Source organism: Chiloscyllium plagiosum, unplaced genomic scaffold, assembly GCF_037043375.1.
Source record: "Chiloscyllium plagiosum isolate Xiang-an unplaced genomic scaffold, Cpla_swu_hap1 HiC_scaffold_17, whole genome shotgun sequence".
Taxonomy (NCBI): domain Eukaryota; kingdom Metazoa; phylum Chordata; class Chondrichthyes; order Orectolobiformes; family Hemiscylliidae; genus Chiloscyllium; species Chiloscyllium plagiosum.
The window spans coordinates 4891664-4913505 of NW_028270155.1; the positions used below are offsets into that span (position 1 = coordinate 4891664).

Here is a 21842-nt window from a genome sequence, read left to right on the forward strand (position 1 = left end):
TTAGAATCCCTACAGTGTAGAAACAGGCCCTTCGGCTGAACAAGTCCACACTGATCCTCCAAATAGAGTCCCTCACAAACCCATTATTTTACATTTACTCCTGACTAATGGTCCTAAACTACACATCCCTGAACACCACGGGCAATTTAGCATGGCCAATTCACCTAACCTGCTCATCTTTGGATTGTGGGAGGAAACCGGATCACCGGGAGGAAACCCACGTAGACACAGGGAGAATGTGCAAACTCCACACAGACAGTTGCCTGAGGCTGGAATCAGACCTGGGACCCTAGTGCTGTGAGGCAGCAGTGCTAACCACTGAGCCACCGTGCCATCCTTATTTAAATGTTTGGCCTTTTAATTTTTTTGAGTGGCTGCATATGTAGGATTAAATAGTACTGCTTGTGTGGGTGTCTTGGGGTTGTGTGTCTGCACAGCTTGGAGGATACACTGGACAGGCTGGGTCCTCACAGCTAGAAAAGGCTGCTCAGTATGGCCAAATGCAGCACTCTGATTAGTTAACCCCTTAACTGTAATTTTCTCTGAATATGGATTGAAGCAATAAAGATTATTAAGACTGAACTGTAAATTGTCTTGATATTTTGTTGGTGTTTACAATTTAAGATGACTTGGCTTTTCTGTTATTTTGAGATATAAATACTATTGCTTAACCCCTAAGGTCTGCCCAAAATGCCTTTCTTTCCTACAAGGAATTATCATATGTTTGTATGCCAATGTTATGGAGGCTGTGTAATTTCTAGACCTGTTACATCCAGTGTTTTCAGATGCATGTGAAAGAAACCAACGTGCCTGACCTGTGTAAGTGAGGCTTTATATTGATAATGTCTCCTTCAGTTCCTTCAAATCACCCAACTATATTTGTACACATTAAGCAAAGGTGACTTCACTCACTCAGACACATTTGCAGGGTGGATGACAGATGTGTATACTCAAGTATGAGCAGTTGCCAGAGCCCACAAAGAACAGTGCAACATAGACCTGTGCAGCACAATACAGTCCTTTGGCCCTCTGTTGTGCTAGTCTTTTATCCTACTCTAAGATCAGACTAACCTGCATCCCCTTCATTGTACTATCTTCCATGTACCTATCCAAGAGTCACTTAAATGTCCCTAATGTACCTGACTCTACTACCACTGCTGGCAGTGCATTCCACACACCCTCCACACTCTGATGGCGAAAACACCACTTCAAGAAGGGTAAAGGGTTGCATTGTGGTAATATCATGACTAGTGATCCAGAGCTCCAAGCTAATGTTCTAGGAACGTGGGTATGAATCCCACCATGGCAGATGGTGCAGTTTGAATCTGCCATCCTTCACTGATCTGGACTTTAGGCCCAGGATGATGTGGTTGACTCTTAACTGCCTGTGGGCAAGAAATGCTGGCCTGTCCAGTGACGCCCACATCCCATGAAAGTGTAAGAATGCTCATAAACCTGACATGAAGGTGCTAAACATCAATTCTCATACCTGAGAATCACTAGCAGAGAGAAATGGCAACATCTCTGTGAGCAATTGTGCAGGCAATGAGTAACCAACTTGGTGATACCCTTGATGTTACCTTAGAGGACTTTACAGTGCCACCTTGTGTGGTATCCCTTAAATCACTTCTGATCTGTAATCACTGTTGTAATGTAGGGTCTACAACAATGCTGCCTCACAGCACCAGGGACAGGGTTTGATTGACACTCTCAGGTGACTGTCTTGCACATGCTCTCTGTGTCTGTGTGGGTTTCCTCTGGGTGTTCCAGTTCCTTCCCACAGTCCAAAGATGTGCAGGTTCGATGGATTGGCCATGCCAAATTGCCCATACTATCAGGGATATGCACACTAGGTGCATTAACCACGGGAGATGCAGGGTTACAAGGATAGGATAAGTAGGTGGGTCTTGGTGGGATGCTTTTCAGAGGATGAATTCTGTGGATTGAAAGGCCTGCTTCCATACTGTAGGGATTCTATGATCTTATCTGAAAGAAAGTATCTCTGACAGTGCGATGCTCCCTCAGTATCACACTGGGAATGTTGGCCTAAATTATGAACATGAGGCTCTGGATTGGGGCTTGTATTTGTGACTTTCTGACTCAAGATGGGATGCTACACAAATTGCTCATTTGTGACAGCTGCCACCATTTGGAAGGTGCGATGTGCAGAGAAACCAAACAAATAAAAAAGTGAGGTGAAAATATCATTGTGTTTTCTCTAATTCTGTCCTTTTCTTTTAATGCCGTGGCCCCCAGGTGTTTGAAGGAGGATCCTGCCACCATGTCTCTCTTACAGAGGTGCCTGGACCCTGAGAAAACCCTCGGGCTGGTGGATGTGTTGTACACAGCAGTTTTTGACTTGGGCAGATGGAAAGAGAGAAGGTACCGTAATAAACATGCTCAGCATCTAGAACTTGACAATCTTAGGAAGAGAGAAAGCTTTTTAACCTCAGCCAGTACGTTCCTTTACATAGCTCAGCCTCAACACCTTCTTATATTCTTTCAATCCCCTTTCTGTATATAGAACCAGCAATATGGCAATTCAGCTTAACCAGTCTTTGTCAGTAATTGTCCAACACAAGATCTAAAATCCTGATCATGTGAGCCTGTCTTGATGTTATGCCTTTTTATTTCCCCAAAACTGTACTCTGTGCAGTTATTCTCTTTTCTTGAATCATTCAGCCTACTGCTTCAAATAGATCTGTTCATGCAGTCAGTAGCCTTATAACTTTGTGATCCTTTTCCTTTTAAAAAGAATTTCTCCTCTCTCCTAAAGCTTGCACACTTTATCTTGTCCCTCTTCTTCTGAACCTAGTCAATCACTGAAAACCGAAACATAGCTGATGGGTTGACCAAATTCATTCTTTCTGTTCACTACTGTCTCTCTCTATCACAACCAATTCTGTAATTTTGTTGTGGTTGAAGAGTAAAACAAACCCACTGATCCCCTTTCTCCCATTGTACTGTTCTTACTGATTCACTGACCCATGGAGAAATAACCCTTTCTATTAATTTATGTTCGGGCTCTCTCCTAATTTTGAACATTTACTGTGTCTCCTCTCCTTACTTCAGTGAACATAGAACAAGTTATATCTGGGCTTCTTTCTCCTTTGAATCCATGGAATAAGATGTGGAAGTGTTGGTGGTAAGTTGCTGTTTGTGCTTACTGTTGCAGGGAGCAGGTTTTGCCGAGTATCCAGATTCAGCTACGACGAGAGTGCACTGACTTTGGGACTCATGTGGATCTTCCCACGGCGAATGGGGCTATTGTCAAGTCCTCTGGTGGACTGCAAAAGACTTTTGCGAAACTTACCTCTCGTTTCACGAAGCGAAATTCCTGCAGCAGCAGTACGAGTAACAGTAGCAGTAGTGGCGGGAGCTTTTCGATCCCAAGTACGCCTTCTAAGAGTAACTTTTCCATTAACAGCTCTGAGGAGGAGCGGAAAACCAAGCTGCCCAACCACAATGATTTGAGACTGCAAAGCATTTTGAACATTGGAAGTTTCCCAAAGACGGTTGACTCGCAGGAAGCTTCACGAAGCGTGTCCAATCCGATAGTCAATGGTTTCTCTGTGGACAAGAGAGAGATATTCTTCAAAGGAGATGATGTGAAGGATGATCAAGGCATAAAGTTGCCAAGTGACCAGGAAATGCAGGATGTTATTGACTTTCTGTCTGGGTTCAACATGGGCAAATCCCAAAAAGCTTCACCTCTCATTAACAGAAGAAATTCGGTTACAGCACCAGAGCGAAAGTCAGCTACCCTGCAGCAACCGCAGACTGTACCCCACGCTCCATTGCCGAATTCTCATCAGGTTGCACAGCGCCAACATCAGCACCAGCAACAGCAGCAGCAGCAGCAATTGCAATATTACCAGCACCTCCTCCAGCCAATTGGGCAGCAACCACCGCCAGCAAGACCCCAGACCCCTCGGGCTCCTGGGAAATGGCCTAATAGTTCGTCTCAGCAGTCATCACAGAGCCCAGTTTCGGGACTGTCTCCAATTGGGTCTGTGAGCCAGTGGAGCAATATTGCTGTGCATTCCGACTTGAGTTCAGACTTGTACAGCCTAGGTCTTGTTGGCAATTACATGGATAACATCATGGATAATGTTATGTCGGACATGTTGGGGCCGAAAGTGGCAAACACCAGGAATAACACATGGCCAAACCGGGTCCAGAGTGATGGGGTATTTGGAATGCTGGGAGACATTCTGCCTTTTGATCCTGCAGGTAAACATTTTCAAGCGGTTTTCCCTATCTTTGTTTTAAAAGGCCTCAGCCACTCTCAGCCATAAGGCTCGTTGCACTGAAAATGCCAAATTTATTCTGCACTCTTGTTGAGTTAGCAATGAACTCGAGCAGCATAGTTTCAGAGTCAGACTAGAAAAGAGAGAATTATGTCAGAGTTGTTGGGTTTACAACTAGAGGGATTTTCCCTTTTAGTGTTCCCACAAAGCCATTCAAATATCTTGTTCCTAAAAAGATCGGGTAACTTGTTGAACCTGGTTAAGTGTAAATTTCTGGCTGATTAGATCAGTGATCAACATGGACTTTGCCCTAAGGTAGCTGCTAGTGAAAAAGTCAGAACCTTTTTACGCAGCCATTATGGACCTTCCAAAGGCTGTTAACCAGGTCAGTGGAAGGACTTTTGTTCCTAATTGCCATTCAGTCCTTCCCCATCTAATTTGATCATTTTATAATGTTACAATCCAGACTAAGAGTTACAACCTGAAATCCATCCACCTGTGTGTTCATATCATCTCCCACTAGGTAATGGAGCACTTCAGAATGACAGCTCGTGGTGTTTCCAAACACCCAGTAGGACTGAATGTAGATGATCAACCATGCAGCTCTGGGAAAGATGGGTATGGAGTTGGCAGCAATAAAGATTTGGGAGAGGGGTGGCCAGCTGGCGTTTGAGCATAAGGTTGAGGTGGAAGAGGGACCAAGGACAAACTTTCCCTCAGATAATGATATGTTGATGACAGATTTTGAGAGGAAATGGTCAATGCTGGGACGAGAGAAAAGTTAACACAGGGCCAGAATGAAGTCAGTAGTTCAGTGGGAACATGATTGAAGGAGCATGTCTCAGCTCAGGGAGAACATGAGGGGAGATGGGAGAGAAATGAGTTCTCCTTTCACCCTGACTGTGTATGAGCAGACCGATTGTGAGAATTGAACCTGGTTCTTCATTGCTTTGTGCAACCCTCTTTCCCATTGCCTTTATGATCTTCAGAAAACCTGTGATATGTCTGGAGAGTGTCTTAGGAACAGGCTTACCTATGAACTGTCATGAACCCCTCCTGGTCCAGTGGTAGGGACACTACCACTGCACTACAAGAACCCTTGTGATGATCTTCCTTTTAATTTAACCTATTCAACCTGTTCAGACATGTTATTTCACACACCTCTGGAGCAGGTGGGACTTGAAACTGGTCCTCCCAGTCCAGAGATGGGGACACTACCACTGTGCCACAAGAGTTTGTTACAATCTGTTTATCCTGTCCTGTGGTTATGTACAGCTGACTGAAGTTAATTTATTGTTAATGTGGTTGGTTGTGTTGCTGGATTATCTGCGCTGAAAATGTGTTGCTGGAAAAGCGCAGCAGGTCAGGCAGCATCCAAGGAACAGGAGAATCGACATTTCGGGCTTATCTGATTAGAATTGTCTCAAACAGCTAGTCATGTCACTAACTTGATGCCATGGCACTCCCCTCCCTCTCTCTCTCTCTAGTTGGTTCAGACCCAGAGTTTGCCCGGTACGTGGCTGGCGTTAGTCAGGCAATGCAGCAGAAGCGACAGGTGCAGCATGTCCGCCGGCACAGCACTGCCAGGACTAACTGGCCTATTACTGATGAACCTCACCGGCCGTGGCAGCCATCAGAGTGCTTCACTGAGGGGTGAGTGATGTATGGATGTCTCGAAGGTACAGCAGGAATCAATCTTACTCTGCGTGTGTGTGTGTGTGTGTGTTTATGGGAGCGGGGTGGAGAACTGGTGTGTATATTGATAATGAGGAAGGAATTTTTGTATATCATCGGATGGTGCGTATGAAGATGTGTCATGGGATTGTGGACCTCAGATGGAGGGAGAGTGGTTATGAGAATGGGGTGGAGGAGTTGTTGAACCATGGACAGTTCTAACATTGTCAATTGCAGTGTCTAACATTTTGTTCACTTATTATATCTAGAAACCCTTGATGCCTCTCTGACCACTTCATGTACCCATGCCTTTTCGACATCCTTTTCTGGGTAGGGTAACAACCTTGGCCACTGACTGTCCCTGTAATTGCAGTGGTTGTTCAGCCAGTTCCAGCACAACATGGGGGCAGGTGCATGCGAGAGACCTCCAAACAAGAGGGCAGCCTTTCACGAAGATGCGGATGGTCCTACTGCACCCAGCCACTCTCTAACTTAACCTATCCCTGAGCAGAATGGTGTCAGGTCATCTTGAAGAGCATACTGGGGTCCCAGATGTTTAATGCATGTTCAGTTGATGCTTGCCCTTGTACATTGTGGGGAGGATTCTTTCACCTGGTGTCAGCAGTAGGGGTACAGTTGATTCCAGGATTAGAGGGAGGAAAATTGATTTGGATTCTTAATCTCTATCTAATGACCCCTGATGGGATGAGTGCTAGGTATGAATAAGATCATACTCTGATGTGGACTCTTTAAAAATCTAGTTGAAAAGCTGCCCAGCTTTTAGTTTGAAGAGTGCAGAATGTGTTCCATGGAACTGCACTTTAGGAGTGAGAAGAACAAAACTGTTCCCTCCTTGCAAAAGGTGGGATTGGAATTTCTAGCATGCATTGTAATGTGTCAGCATCAGGGTTTTCCATTCAATAATTTTCTCTTCTACTTCCTTGACTGCTATGGTATTTGTTAAATACAAGGCTTGGATCTGTGGAGCTGATTGTGTGTATATGTGTGTATTTCTCTCTCTACCCCTCCTCACTCCCATCCCGGTATTCTGCAGAGATATGATGAGTTGGTCAGGGACCCAGGGAGATTCTGCCAGTTCCAGTGATGAGGCTTCTTCTGCTAATGGAGACAGTTTGTTCTCCATGTTCTCAGGGCCTGACCTTGTTGCTGCTGTCAAACCACGAAGGTAAGAAGTAAATTTAGTGTTCTTAAGAAAGGTCTTCACCCTGAAACGGTAATTCTGTTTCTCCGCACTAATGCGGACTTGACTTCAGCTTCTGTGGTGTTTTGATTTTGTAGAACTATATTCAATGACCAACTTGATTTAAAACAAGGAAACATTTTGAGCAGAGGACTCTCCACAATCTTGCGAGGTGTTCACTGTTGCCAATGTGGTCCACTTTTAATTATAACATGGGGTTCAAAGAAATGGCTTGAGATGTCAATGCTTCTTTCTATTAATTCCCAGACATAATGAACTTCTGAGATGCGCAGTTTGGGTACTGATTTATGATCTAACTATGATTGATGTTTGTGTTCTGAGGTTCATTTGCAAACCTCCAGAAGTTCAATTTGTTTCCTTTCAAATTTAAACTGAGTGGCCTGTGTCAAGCAGAACTTCCCTTTTAAATTCTGTGTACAAGCAGTAGTCCAGAAGTATCTCTCTAAATCCCCACCCAAACCGACTGGGCTGAGCAATACTTCCTGAAATTACAAAACACAGCCTCTTTGTGTTCAGCAGTCCACTTCAAATCTCTCCTCTTCATTTCCTTCAATCCTTTTTCTATTTACATGGTATGGAGACTAAAGTGTGTGACTCCATATGTGATCACATCAAATTTCATCATCCCCTTACACTGACAAAGTTAAAAATTACAGCAACAGGTTATATTCCAACAGATTTATTTGGAAGTACAAGCTTTCAGAGCACTGCTCCTTTGTCAGGTAGCTAGTGAGGCAAGATCATAGGACACAGAATTTATAATAAAAGATCAAAGTGTCATACAACTGATGTGATGTAATAAACAAATCTAGATTGCTGTTAATCCCTAAGCACTGGGAATGGGAATGCAGATTTCAATTGATTATTATGTAAATCCCAGAACTTCTTTCAGATCGCAGTCCCAAGATGTCTTAAGGTTTTATAATTTTAAAAAAGTGACATCTCAGCTCAGAAAATGTATTAAAGGTATGAGGTTGGAGTCTGTATCCCAAACTTGAGTCAGACTGGTTCTATTACCAAAGTAGGAACTTATAAAATGTCATGTGCACTCAGTACTGACAGATTGTCTGCTTTTTGAACAAAATAAAATGTATCTGCAAGTGTAAATTCACCGCATAGATGTTTGTTTGTGTGTGTGTGTGTACGCGTGCAGGTGTGACGGAGTGTGTGTGTTTGAGACAGCGTGTGTATAAGAGAGGGTCTGTGTGAGTGTGCAATAATGATCATGTGTGTGTGGAGTGGGGTCACCTAGAGTGTGCTATGAACCCAAGATCCTGGTTGAGGCTGTCCTGATGGGTACCGAATGGGTCACATTACTGGTGACCTCACTACACTTCTCTCTCGCTCTCGCGCTCTCTCTCGCATTCTCTCTCTCTCTCTCTCGCGTGCTCCCTCCCCCTCTTGTGCTCTCCCGCTCTCTCGATCTTGCTTGCGCTCGATCTCGCGCTCCCTCGCTCTCTCGATCTCGCGCTCTTTCTCTCCCTCGCGCACTCTCTCCCTCACACACTCTCTCTCTCTCTCTCGCATTCTCTCTCTCTCTTGCATTCTCTCTCTCTCTCTCTCTCACACTCATTCACACACACACACACACACACACACACACACACACACACACACTCTCTCTCTCACACTCACTCTCTCTCTCTCTCACTCTCTCTCTCTCTCTCACTCTCTCACTCTCTCTCTCTCTCACTCTCTCACTCTCTCTCTCTCACACACACACACACACACACGTGTCTCTGGGATGAATTTGCACTTGCAGATACATTCTATTTTGTTCAAAGAGTACACAGTCTGGAGGCAGTCAGTCCATGTGACACTTTATAAATTCCTCCTTTGGGAATAGAACGAGTCTGACTTCAGGTTAGGGTACAGTCAGAGTCTAACCTCACACCTTTAATGCACTATCTGAACTGAGATGTCACTTTTTTTTCCATAAAGCTTTAAGTTACCTCAAGGCTGTGACTTGAAAGAAGTTCTGGGATTTACATATTAATGAATTGAAACCTGCACTCCCTTTCTAAGTGCTTAAAGACTTAACAGCAATCTAGGTTTGTTCATTACATCACATTAGTTGAATGACACTTTGATGTTTTACTAAAGATTCTGTGTCCTATTATCATGTCTCACTAGCTACCTAATGGAGCAGCGCTCTGAAAGCTTGTATTTCCAAATAAACCTGTTGGACCATAACCTGTGTTGTTGTTGTTGTAATTTTTAACTTTATCCACCCCAGTCTAACACTTGCACCTCCACACCATGATTACATTGGCAATTCACAGCTCCACTGCACTTCAATAACCTTTTGTTTTCCTTTTGTCCTTTATCAACACCAGCCCATTGTTGTTAACAGTACCTCCCTGATCATTGGCAGTGATCATGAGTGAGCTAGATTTGTTTTAGATTAGATTCCCTACAGTGTGGAAACAGACTCTTTAGCCCAACAAGTCCACACTGACCCTCCAAAGAGTAACCCACCTAGACCCATTTCCCTCTGACTAACGGGTCAAACACTATGGACATTTGAACTCATTTTGCAGGCTACTTTCAGCCAAGGGCTGAACCATTCAGGTGCAGACTTTCAGATGAGACATTAAACTCAGGACATTTTCAGCCTTTCAAGTGGATCATGTTGTTTGTAGAATCTCACTGCTCACTGGTTAACTGCCATTCTTCCTATATAGAATGTATGTTCCCAATATAGCACGCCGTTCGAGACAGTAGCATTCAAAATGGGCCCCAGATGACTTTGGCTTTCCTGTACTCCTTGACATTACCCTTACTGAGTATCCCCCCCCAATCAATGTCCTTGATGTTACCATTGACCAGGATTGAAGTGGTCTAGCCATTTAAGTGCTGTGTCTACAAGAGCTGGTTAGTGTTGAGGAGTCCTGCAGTGAGTAGCTTACCTCCTGATCCCAAACACTTGCCACCATCTACGAAGCACAGTCAGGAGTGTGATGGAATACTCCCCACTTGCCTGGATGGGTACAACTCCAACAACAGTCAAGAAGCTTGACACCATCCAGGACAAAACAGCTCATTTGATTATCATTGCATCCACAGATATCCACTCTCTCCACCACTAATGCTCAGTGACAGCAGCATGTACTACAAGAAGCTCTGGGGAAATTCAGTAAAGCTCCTTATAGAGCACCGCCAAATTCCACAGCCTCTGTATCTAGAAGGATAGGGGCAACAGATACATGGGAACACCACCACCTGCAAGTTCCCCTCCATGTTGCTCATCATCCTGACTTGGAAATATATTGTTATTCCTTCACTGTCACTGGATCAACATCCTGGAATTCCCTCCCTAACAACATTGTCTACCTATCTATAGCAGTGGTTTAATAAGGCAGCTCCTCAGCACCTTCTCTCGGGGCAACTGGGGACGGGCAAAAATGCAGCCTCACTAACGACAGACACAGCCCATGAGTGAATAAATAAAAAGAATGTAGCACTCAATGCTGTAATTCTACATGTGTGTGTGCACTGTTCCACCAATTGTAGCATTGGCCTTCAATATGGCCTTTCCAAAATGACTAGGATACTGTCACCATGACATACTTTGTAAGGTCCTAAAGATGAAAGAGATGCTTTTGAATTGTTCTCTCTTGCTCTAGCTCTCTCTATATATGATAACAAGAAGAATCTATTATGTGTTTATCTGTCCAACAATTCACCTTCACTATTCTGTTCTGCAGAAAACACAGCAGTGGTGACCAAGAGACTTCTACTCTGCCATCTCCTCCAGTCTTACACACACCAGATGATTTTAGCCAGGTATGGACATAAACCCTACTTCTCCTCCTTTTGAAATCTTAAGTTTTGCAAAGATGTAAAAATATACCAAATTTTCCCCCTTCCCCTGTGAGGGACAGAGATAGCTGGGCAGGCATCCTGCTGTCTGTAAACACTGCTCAGTCAAACCCGCTAGGTGTAGGTTTACAAATGTGGCTTCATTGGGCTATGCTATGCATTTTTAGCATACTGTTTCACTTGTCCCAGAAATGCAGAATCACTGCAAGTAACAATTTATACGAATGTAGGAAATAGGAGCAGGAATAGACATTTGATCCTGCTCCACCGTTCAAAGCAATCAAGTCCGATCTGCTTCAACTCCACTTTACAGCTTGATTTCCTGCAAGACCAAAGAACTGTCTATGTTGAAACTTTATTGCTGGAACAGCACAGCAGGTCAGGCAGCATCCAGGGAACAGGAGATTCGACGTTTCGGGCACAGGCCCTTCTTCAGGAATGAGCAGAGAGTGTTCAGCAGGAGAAGATAAAAGGTAGGGAGGAGGGACTTGGAGGAGGGGCGTTGGAAATGTGATAGGTGGAAAGAGGTCAAGGTGAGGGTGATAGGTCGGAGTAGGATGGAGGCGGAGAGGTCAAGAAGAAGACTGCAGGTCAGGAAGGCGGTGCTGGGCTGGAGGGATTCGGCTGAGACAAGGTGGGGGGAGGGGGGATGAAGAAACTGGTGAAGTCCAAGTTCATCCCCTGTGGTTGGAGGGTTCCCAGTCGGAAGATAAGACGCTCCTCCTCCGACCGTCGCGTTGTTGTGGTTTGGCAGTGGATGAGTCCAATGACCTGCATATCCTCGGTGGAGTGGGAGGGGGAGTTGAAATGCTGTGCTACAGGGTGGTTGGGTTGGTTCGTCCGGGTGGCCCAGAGGTGCTCTCTGAATCGCTCCGCAAGTAGGCGGCCTGTCTCCCCAATATAGAGGAGGCCACACCGGCTGCAGCGGATGCAGTAGATGATGTGGGTGGAGGTGCAGGTGAATCTGTGGCGGATATGGAAGTTTCCTTTGGGGCCTTGGAGAGAAGTGAGGGGGGAGGTGTGGGCGCAAGTGTTGCACCTCCTGCGGTTGCAAGGGAAGGTGCCGGGAGTGGAGGTTGGGTCGGTGGGGGGTGTGGATCTGACAAGGGAGTCGCGGAGGGAGTGGTCTCTACGGAAAGCTGATAGGGGAGGGGAGGGAAATATATCCTTGGTGCTGGGGTCTGTTTGGAGGTGGCGGAAGTGACGGTGGATGATGCGCTGTACATGGAGATTGGTGGGGTGGTAGGTGAGGACTAGGGAGACAGGCCGCCTACTTGCGAATATTGGGGAGACAGGCCGCCTACTTGCGAATATTGGGGAGACAGGCCGCCTACTTGCGAATATTGGGGAGACAGGCCGCCTACTTGCGAATATTGGGGAGACAGGCCGCCTACTTGCGAATATTGGGGAGACAGGCCGCCTACTTGCGACCTGCACCTCCACCCACATCATCTACTGCATCCGCTGCAGCCGGTGTGGCCTCCTCTATATTGGGGAGACAGGCCGCCTACTTGCGGAGCGATTCAGAGAGCACCTCTGGGCCACCCGGACGAACCAACCCAACCACCCTGTAGCACAGCATTTCAACTCCCCCTCCCACTCCACCGAGGATATGCAGGTCATTGGACTCATCCACCGCCAAACCACAACAACGCGACGGTCGGAGGAGGAGCGTCTTATCTTCCGACTGGGAACCCTCCAACCACAGGGGATGAACTTGGACTTCACCAGTTTCTTCATCCCCCCTCCCCCCACCTTGTCTCAGCCGAATCCCTCCAGCCCGGCACCGCCTTCCTGACCTGCAGTCTTCTTCTTGACCTCTCCGCCTCCACCCTACTCCGACCTATCACCCTCACCTTGACCTCTTTCCACCTATCACATTTCCAACTCCCCTCCTCCAAGTCCCTCCTCCCTACCTTTTATCTTCTCCTGCTGAACACTCTCTGCTCATTCCTGAAGAAGGGCCTGTGCCCGAAACGTCGAATCTCCTGTTCCCTGGATGCTGCCTGACCTGCTGTGCTGTTCCAGCAATAAAGTTTCAACTTTGATCTCCAGCATCTGCAGACCTCACTTTCTCCTCAAAGAACTGTCTATCCTATCTTAAATATAATGTAGCATCCACATTATGTAGCATAAAGTCATTGTGACGTGTTCCCTGGGGTTCTGCTAATTCAATAAAAATAGCCAAATGTCCAATTTCCAATAAAGGCGTTTGGGATAGCGCTACAATCCCTCGCTGCAGCATTTGGATGCCCTCTGGGGTAGGGATTTCTAAAGATTTACAGCCCTTCGCCTGAAGGAATTACTCCAAAACTCAATCCTAAATGGTTGACTCTATGTCCTAGATTCCTTAGCTAGGGAAAGCAGCCTCACACTGTCTACCTGTGAATCCTTTTCTGTATCCTGTACATTCTAATGCGATTGCCTTTGAGATTTTAATGATTCTAAACTCTGGGAATTATTGACTCAGTTTACTCAAACTCTCATCATTGGATTACGTTCAGATCCCTGGAACTATATAGAGACCACAACTGCAGACAGAACTCTAAGTGTGGTCTCATGGAAACATAATGGAATTATAACAAAGCCTTTCCATTCCTACATTTTAATCCCCTTGCAATAACTGCATGTTAACCCAGGTGTCTCTCAGATCAGTATTTATACACTTCAAATCCGTGGGGGATATGTTCCAAGACCCACCATGGAAGCCCAAAGCTGCGGTTAGGAGCAAACCCATTCATTTCAATGGGAAACGTATCTTCCCGGCAGCCTCCTGTCCCCTGGTTTCTGGAGCGTTCTCTGTAATATGTTCAGGCTGTGGTAAACAACTGGTAACTGAAACCGCAGAAAACTATTCCACGGATATGGGGGGGTTGGGGGGGTGGGGGGGTGGGGGGAGGTCACCCTGTATTCTGTTCTTCTATTGTTACAACCAAAGTAAATAGCCTCCCACCTCCTGAAATGATGTGCCATCTGCCCCTTGTTGCCACACAATAACTGTCAGTATCTCTTTGCAACTGAGTACTTCACACACCTTACATTCCCAGCTAACTTGAATATTATCAGCAAATTTAGATAATGATTGTGTCTTTCCATCTAAGTCATTAATGTAAGCTGTTTATAGTTGAGGCCCTAGCACTGAGTGGGGTGTCTGGTGGATTTGTAGCTGTTCTCCTTTATGAGCAATTGAATTAGGAGGAGGCCATTCGGCCCCGTGAGCCTACACCATCAACACAATTCTGGTTGATGTGATTATTTCACATTCCTAACCACTGTGTTAACTTTTCACCTACTGGCTTATCAAGAATCTGTCTACCTCTGTTTTCACTGTCTTTTCAGGAAGACTGTCCCAAAGACGATTTATTGAAGTATTATCATTGGGTATTATTGATGACAGTCCAGTACTATTGCTCATCACTTTTCCTTTTGTTTTATTTAATTAAGTTTTATTCAATTTTCTGTAAAGTGTCTCTTGTCCAGTTTGGTTTTGAATCCAGAGTTCTGCTGTGGCATGTCTCACTATTACATTAATTTGTGATAGTTTCTTACACAGGACAACAAAACCAAGACCTGGCCTCCGAAGGCTCCCTGGCAACACTCGACATCCCTCACCAACACGATGCCCAATCCTGGTACTTCCTTGTATCAGATTGTGAACCCAGTCAGCCAATGGAATGACTCCATGCAAATTCTCCAGTCTCCCGTGTGGTCAACAACCAATGACAACTCTGCTTCCACAGCAATTTCTTCCAGTTTCTCCTTCACACAGCAGCAGCAACAGTCTCAGCAGCAGCAAGTTTCCCAGCACAAAACCATGAACAAGGGCTTCAAATCCTACCCCATCAAGCAGGAACGGAGACAGTCCTATCTTCACCAATACTGAGTGTTTCGACATGGTTTAACAAGGGTTCTGTATTCTAGTGAATAGTCATGTGGCTTTTAAGTGCTGTGAGTGAGGTAGCCCTGCCACATAACTGTCTTGATTGGTCCTTGTTGGTTTGTTCTGCACTTTCTAACTGCTGGTCGGAGGTAAACCAGATGGAGACAGATTGTCATCTCTGCCTCTGTTCAGATCACCCTGTAGTGTGTTGCCAATGGGGGACGCTGTCCATTTATGATGGTATGGAGTCAGGACTCTGTGTGTGTGTGACTTCTCCTGCTCTCTTGCTACCTCCATTCAGTGTTTGGAGATGCATGGTAGTGCCTTTTGTACTCCAAGGCAGCTCACTGACCATCAGGCTGTTGTTTACACCTGAATCTGGCTCTTGAGCTTGATCACTGGGGAGCCTGGCACATTAGGTGGTGGTGAGGGTGGGGGAGGGGGGTGGGGTTGATCACTGAGCTAACAATAAGACATTAGCTACCTGACATCAAAATGTAGCGGGAGAGCGTTTAAACACATGAAGTTGCCAATGTTGCACATTTGCTGAACATTACAAAGTAACATGTAGCTCATGCCTGAAAACCTGGTGTTTCTGGCATCATCTGATCCCAGCTGCTGTGGCTGTGGGTACAGTCTAGACTGCAGAGCCTGTAAAACCGTTAGGTATGACACTGAGGTGAAGGAAAATAAAAAGCATACGGTCATTGTGACATGTTCCCTGGGGTTCTGCTAATTCAATAAAAATAGCCAAATGTCCAATTTCCAATAAAGACGTTTGGGATAGCGCTACAATCCCTCGCTGCAGCATTTGGGCTGCTCATTAGGATACATTTCCTTTTAAAGAATAACGTAATCTTTGTATTGTTGTGGTGTAATTGCTGGTTTAATGTATTGAAGTTTTGAGTTTTCCACTTTCTCAGTTATGAGCTCTGCAGCCCGTCTTTTTGAAAAGCTAACTGACACAGCACGAGACATTTAATGTCCCTGTGCACTGACCTTGTATTCTCCATGGGGTGTGGGAGAATGGAGTTACTGGGAATACCTTGCACGTATTTGTAAAACTCATACCACAGACAGTGAAGTGCGAACGGTATCGACTGTGTTTGTATACAGTTGTGTCAATGACATGCGGGGAGAAAATAAGAAGTTAAACTAAAAATGATTATTTAAATATAAGAGCTGCTCAAACTGTTTTATAGTTTGTATTGAGGAAAAAACATTTTTAAAAAATCATCTATATAATTTTTTGTACTTTTTTTATTTTTTATAAATGAATTAGTGAGGTTCTCTCAGGAGGCAGACTTGTTTTCATTGCAAGACATAGACAGACGGCACCCCATACCCTGAAGGTGTGAGCTTCAGTTACAGTGACCTTTGGCTGATATCCCCACACTTGCTCAGATGATGAACAGCTTGCAGGGGCATTAATTGGTGAGTTGTTTTAATCTGGGTGTCAGGAGCAGGGTAAATAAAACACCTGGCACAAATTTGCCTTGCCTTGTTGGGTAAACTTCTTTTATAAAGTACCATCCACCACTCAGAATAATGAATCTCTCTCTCTCTCTCTCTCTCTCACACACACATTCTCTCTCTCTCGCTCTCTCTCTCTCGCTCTCTCACACATCTCTTACTTGCACTTTCTACAACCTTTTTTCTGTCACGTATTTGTACTTCAACACCTCTAAAGGGAATATATCAATGTAAACATGTTACACTGTAATCCCACTTTCTATGGAAACACCACCAATAAGTGACAGACTTTAATTACAGCCTGACAAGTTAACTTCCAGTTATAAATGTTAGCCAAGGAATTAATATTGAAAATAGATAAACATAAGGACAATGTGACAATGAATTGGGGTCTGTCTTATATATGCACACATCAGGCACACTGTGACCCCAGTCTAATTGTCCCAGCTCTCTTCTCCTACTTCACTTGAAGGCTGCAAGTTGTGGTCTCGATGCTTTGAGTGCAGTTCCACAGAGAGTCAGTCTTTTTTTAAACTTTAAAAGGTTTTTTTTTAAGAAATAAAATTTGCATCTGACAGACAGTGGACAAATGAGACTTTTACTACTGATGGTGTAGAATATAAAACAATGTTTTGAGGTCCTTCTGCAGATTCCTGTTTGTTAAAGTAAATTTACATATTGCTAGTGTCTTGCTTTTGACATGTTGTAACTGCATTCATGGCCTACTGTAAACTCTGCTGGTGCCTCTCTCCCAAATCACAACCTGAACTTATAATTCCTTTGACTGGGATCCCGGGAAACTCGGGCGAGGGCACTTGGTTCAGTTTAACTTTGTAAATGAGGATCATGATTTCAGGTGAGAGAGTGGGCAGTGGGATCAGTTATATTTGAATAATTTTGCAAGGGATCTTGCAGATGTTTTGTCAGTTCATCAGCCAAAGGTTAATAGTGATGTAAATATACAGTCAGGCCATGACCTTTGTTCCCACCTGCTAATGTAGCGTTTAATTCAAAAAGAAAAGTTTGCATTTGTGTAAATCACTGAAGCTACTGCTGTCAGGCCGATGTTGTGGTGAGCTGGCTGATCCCTGTGGTTGTATCAGCCCCTGACTTGTGAAACCACATTGGCTTTGTGTGGTCTTTCTTTATCCTTTAAGATCATGTTTACTGACACCTGACATCCCAGCCACTACCCAGACAACCTTGTTTGCTTTAACTGTTTTCAATATTATTATTAAATTTTATAAGACTGTAAAAATTAGGAACAGGAGTAGACCATTTGGCTGTTCGAGTCTATTTCATCCATCAATAGGATCGTGCCTGATCTGGCATTCCTTACGCCCACTTTCCTGCCCTTCCCTGGAATGATCAAGATCCTATCTATCTCAGTCTTATATATACACAAGGACTCACATACCCGTAAATCTTGTGCAGACAAGGCTCGCATTGGGGTGACCAGTGTTTAGACTTCGAGCTCATTGAGATCCTTTTCCCTGTATCAATTTCTTCCTTGGCCCAGCACCCAGCCAGTAACTGAGCTTCCAAGTTAATATCACAGTCATTGTATAATTGGGAAAGCCATTGACTGTTTCCTTACTGCCTCCAATTACTCTTTCTTTCTGTCAGTCATCCCTCTCTGGCATGCATCAATCCCCATGGGGAGTGTTGAACCCTTTAGCACTGTTCAGTGTTCCCATATCTGGTTCTGGAATTTACCAGATGACCAATTACACCACCAAGTCAAACAGCCTTGTTTCCTGCATTTCCTGATGTCTTTATAACTAATGGACTGGAGTGTTGGAAGCAAGGATGTAAAACATCCATTTATTTTGTTACTTCTGATTTTGGTTTGCTTCTGTGTTTTGAATCCCAGCAGTGTCCATATTAATTTCTGTAGAATTGGAGACAATCGTGCAGGGTTTTGGCAACGCTAAATGCAGAGCTCTAAAACGTTATGCTTCCACGTTTATGATCCCTTGAGGCAATTATCTGCCAATGATAGAAGTGTATTGTACTGAATCGACCCTTCCTCAGCCCAGTGTCCTTCAGCAGTGACTGATGTGTGGGGGAACAGGGAGAGGTCAATTGAAATTGAAACTCAATCTGCAATGAAGTAGTCGAGAAAGATCCAGTGTGGTCCTGTCAAAATCATTTTAGTAATTCTTTTACACAATTTTAAAGTCATATCTGATTGGCTTGCATTGTGGTAAATTATTTGATTCTTCCAATTGGAAAGACTAATAGATGTCCATTCACTTTAAAAAAAACTTAATATTTGTGTAAATGCATCAACAGTATTAATCTTATTTTTGTATTTTCTAAAACATATTACCATCACTGTATATTTTAAAACATTTAAGTAAAGATGGGTTTTAAAAGTGTATTTGAGTAAATTGGTAAGCTGTTCTCATTGAGATGATGGACAGTAGAGTGGTGAGTCCAGTCTTTGTACCGGATGATTCCCCATTTCATTTCAAGGCACCAAAAGCTGAGTAGAACATTGAGAGAATGATGGGTGTTGCTTACTGTTTGAATCCAGTCAGCTGGAGGGGCTGCTGTTGGTTCATGTGGTCAAAGGGCTCACTTTTCAAACCCAGGATGTCAAGTTAGGAGTTCACTCAACTTTTTAGAAACTCATGTCGATCAGAGATTTTTTTAAAGTTCTGAAATAAATCTAACTGAACCTTCCTTTATATACCTACAAGCTACTGTCTGCCTGGAATTTTGTTTGTGTGCAATTAGACTTCAGATTTTGCAGAAGTCAAAAATCTGACGAGGCAGTTTTTACTTTGTTCTTTCATGGGATGTGGATATCAGAAGTGAAGTCAGCATTTATCACTCGTCCCTAATTGCCCTTGAAGCTGAATGTTCCACATTTATCTCGGATGAGAAGCGGGGCAATTTCCCATTTGAAGTTACTTTTCTTTTTGAAAACTATTCATCTTGAGTGAAAATCACTGGAAGCCAACCACTGGAGCCAGGTGGGTCTCCAAGTGTCAGCATTAACAGTGGGAAGCAGACTGGCACAGTGGGAGTCCATTTCAGTATGGAAACCAGAACCTGACATGACACCCAGAGTCTAGATCAGAGTGGTGCTGGAAAAGCACAGCAGGTCAGGCAGCATCCGAGGAGCAGGAAAATCGACGTTTAGGGGCTGTATCCCCATGGTGCTGTCCGAATTTTGGCCAGAGGCAGATTTTTTAATTTTGTTGCCAGTCCTGAATTGACCTTGAGCTGAGTGGTTTTGGCTTTCTCGTCAATTCACGGGACAGTTGAATCAACCAGATTGAGAGTCTGAAGTCATATGTAGCCCAGATCAGGTGAGGATGACAAATCTCCTTCCGTAAAGGACAACAAAAGGACCAGTTTGTTTTTAGATCAGCCAGCAATAGTTTCATGGTTACCTATACTGAGATTAATCCCAGGTAGATTAATTCCAGGTAGATTAATTGAAAGTCAAGTCCATCAGCTGCAGGATGGGATTTGAATTCTTGTCCCAGATCATTAGCTGGCCCCGTAGTGATATTAGCGCTACACTGCCACCTCCCCCTAAAAGAACTTCATCTTTCCATCAAAGCAGTAATAGGAGAGGGCCTGGTCCACAGTGTTACTGAGTCAAAGCCAGCTGGGCATGTGACTGTCATGTTGTCATCGGTCCCTGTGGAGAGTGGGGTATGACCTAACATTGATTTCTGAGCATGGAGCAGTAGCCTGTCCAGTTCTGCACCTCCATTAACACTGATCATCCCAATTGTCTCACAAAACATTTGACGGCATTTTAAAATTTAAAAATGTACTACTTTGTCCTCTTAATTAGTTAATACATGTTGCATTGTCTGTGTCCAATTTACACTTCTATAATCTGCTTTTAAAAAAAGAACAAATCTTTAACTTTGTTCAGGTCTGATCAAACAGTTTGCCTGTTTTCACCAAATACACAAACTGAAAAGGAAATCACCCCTTTATCAGCTGTCAGGTTTACCCTATAACATGATGGCTGGAGCAAGCATTTCCTCTGCCCCCATCTCCTCAACACTATGTAATCGCATGGGAGAGGCAACCTATCAGGAAAAAGGTAAAGCCTATCAGGATACAAATGGTCAGGATCATCTCTGTCCAGCAGCCTTTATCAGATGACTCAAGCTCATTCAAGAGATTGCACAAATGAACAAAATTGGGAGAGTTTGCTGAACTCCTAATGTCCCTGTTGAAGATGTAAGAATCAGTCACTTATGGAGGCTGTCATCTAACTACAGGCAACATCTGTGCCAAATATTGGCGAATATACCCACCAGTACTACATGTATGCCAGAATTTAGTGACTCCAGCCTGTCAAGCTGTGCCTGTTGACTGTGGACTCGAGCGGGCATGGGGGGGGAGCACAGTGAGGTAAGTGGGTAACTCCTCACCCCCTTTTCCCCACCTCCACCCCCACAGTGGAGCTCCTGGCCGGGTGATGTCTATCCTTTGTTTTATCTCACCATTTCATTCCAACTGTGATGAAATACAGGGGAATCCTGCAGAATTATATCTGTCACTTTTATGCTTCCCCTTACTTTCCAATTCTTGACTCAATATGAAATTTCCTTGTTAAATGTTGCTGTACCTGCCACAGGCAGCCAAATGCAGGAGCCCAGAGGTAGCTCATCCTCTCTCTCCTCAGCTTCACCTGAGTCAATGTCAAGGAAGAAAAGCATGGAACTACAATGATAACCTTTTTGTATTTCATCATTTAATAAAATTAACAATTCTTTTCCTTAATTATTGACACTCCATATTTTCTTTCTTAACTCGATTTGCTGCCCACTTGTGTTTCTGTGTATTACCTGCTTCGTTCCTGGGGTTAAAGTCCTGGGCCCTTCAACTGTATTTTCACCACATGGACTGCAGCAGTTCAAGAAGGCAGTTCCTCACCACCTTGAGTCATTAGAGATTGACAATAAATGCCCTAGCTAGTGACACACACATCCCAGGAATGATTTTGTTTTGAAATAGCACCACACATAGCAGTGACACAAGCAGCAACAAATAATCTGCTTTTAAGTATTGGTTGGGAGAGAGTTATTGGCCTGAACATGAGGGAGAATTTCTCTGCTTCAGATGTATGCAAGAGCTTTTCTGTTCAGTTCTAGCTACAAGAACAAGTCACACTGAGAATTTTGCACTGAGTAACTGGGTTCCTGACACCCCAAAGCCTGTCCACCATCTATAAGGCACAAGTCACCAGTGTGTTGGAATACTCCCCAGTTGTCTGGATGGGAGCAGCTCCAACAACACCCGAGAAGCTTGATACCATCCAGGACAAAGCAGCCCACATGATTGGCACCACATAAACATCCATTCCCTCCACCACTGACACTCTGAAGCAAGTGTACCATCCACAAGGTGCTCTGCAGGAATTCACAACCCCTTAGACCGTATTCACCAAAACTGCAAGCTCTACCGGCTAGAAGCTCCATGGTAATGCTGCATGCAAGTTGCCCTTCAAGCTACACACAATCCTGACTTGGAATTACATTAC

The 21842-nt window shown here is 44.3% G+C and overlaps 1 protein-coding gene across 5 annotated transcripts in view; it reads left to right on the forward strand.

The window, feature by feature from the left end:
- Positions 1-18702, forward strand: part of garre1 (granule associated Rac and RHOG effector 1) — a 216739-nt gene extending 198037 nt beyond the window's left edge. For 4 of the 5 annotated variants that reach the window (XM_043706520.2, XM_087995696.1, XM_043706521.2 and 1 more), the window contains exons 9-14: positions 2257-2382; positions 3176-4233; positions 5738-5903; positions 6979-7110; positions 10854-10932; positions 14510-18702. In XM_043706520.2, coding sequence (XP_043562455.2) covers positions 2257-2382; positions 3176-4233; positions 5738-5903; positions 6979-7110; positions 10854-10932; positions 14510-14851 — 1903 coding nt within the window. In that variant the 3' untranslated portion in view covers positions 14852-18702. The remainder of the gene's footprint in view (positions 1-2256; positions 2383-3175; positions 4234-5737; positions 5904-6978; positions 7111-10853; positions 10933-14509) is intronic. The other variant, XM_043706524.2, reaches the window with a different exon arrangement.
- Positions 18703-21842: the final 3140 nt, after the last annotated feature.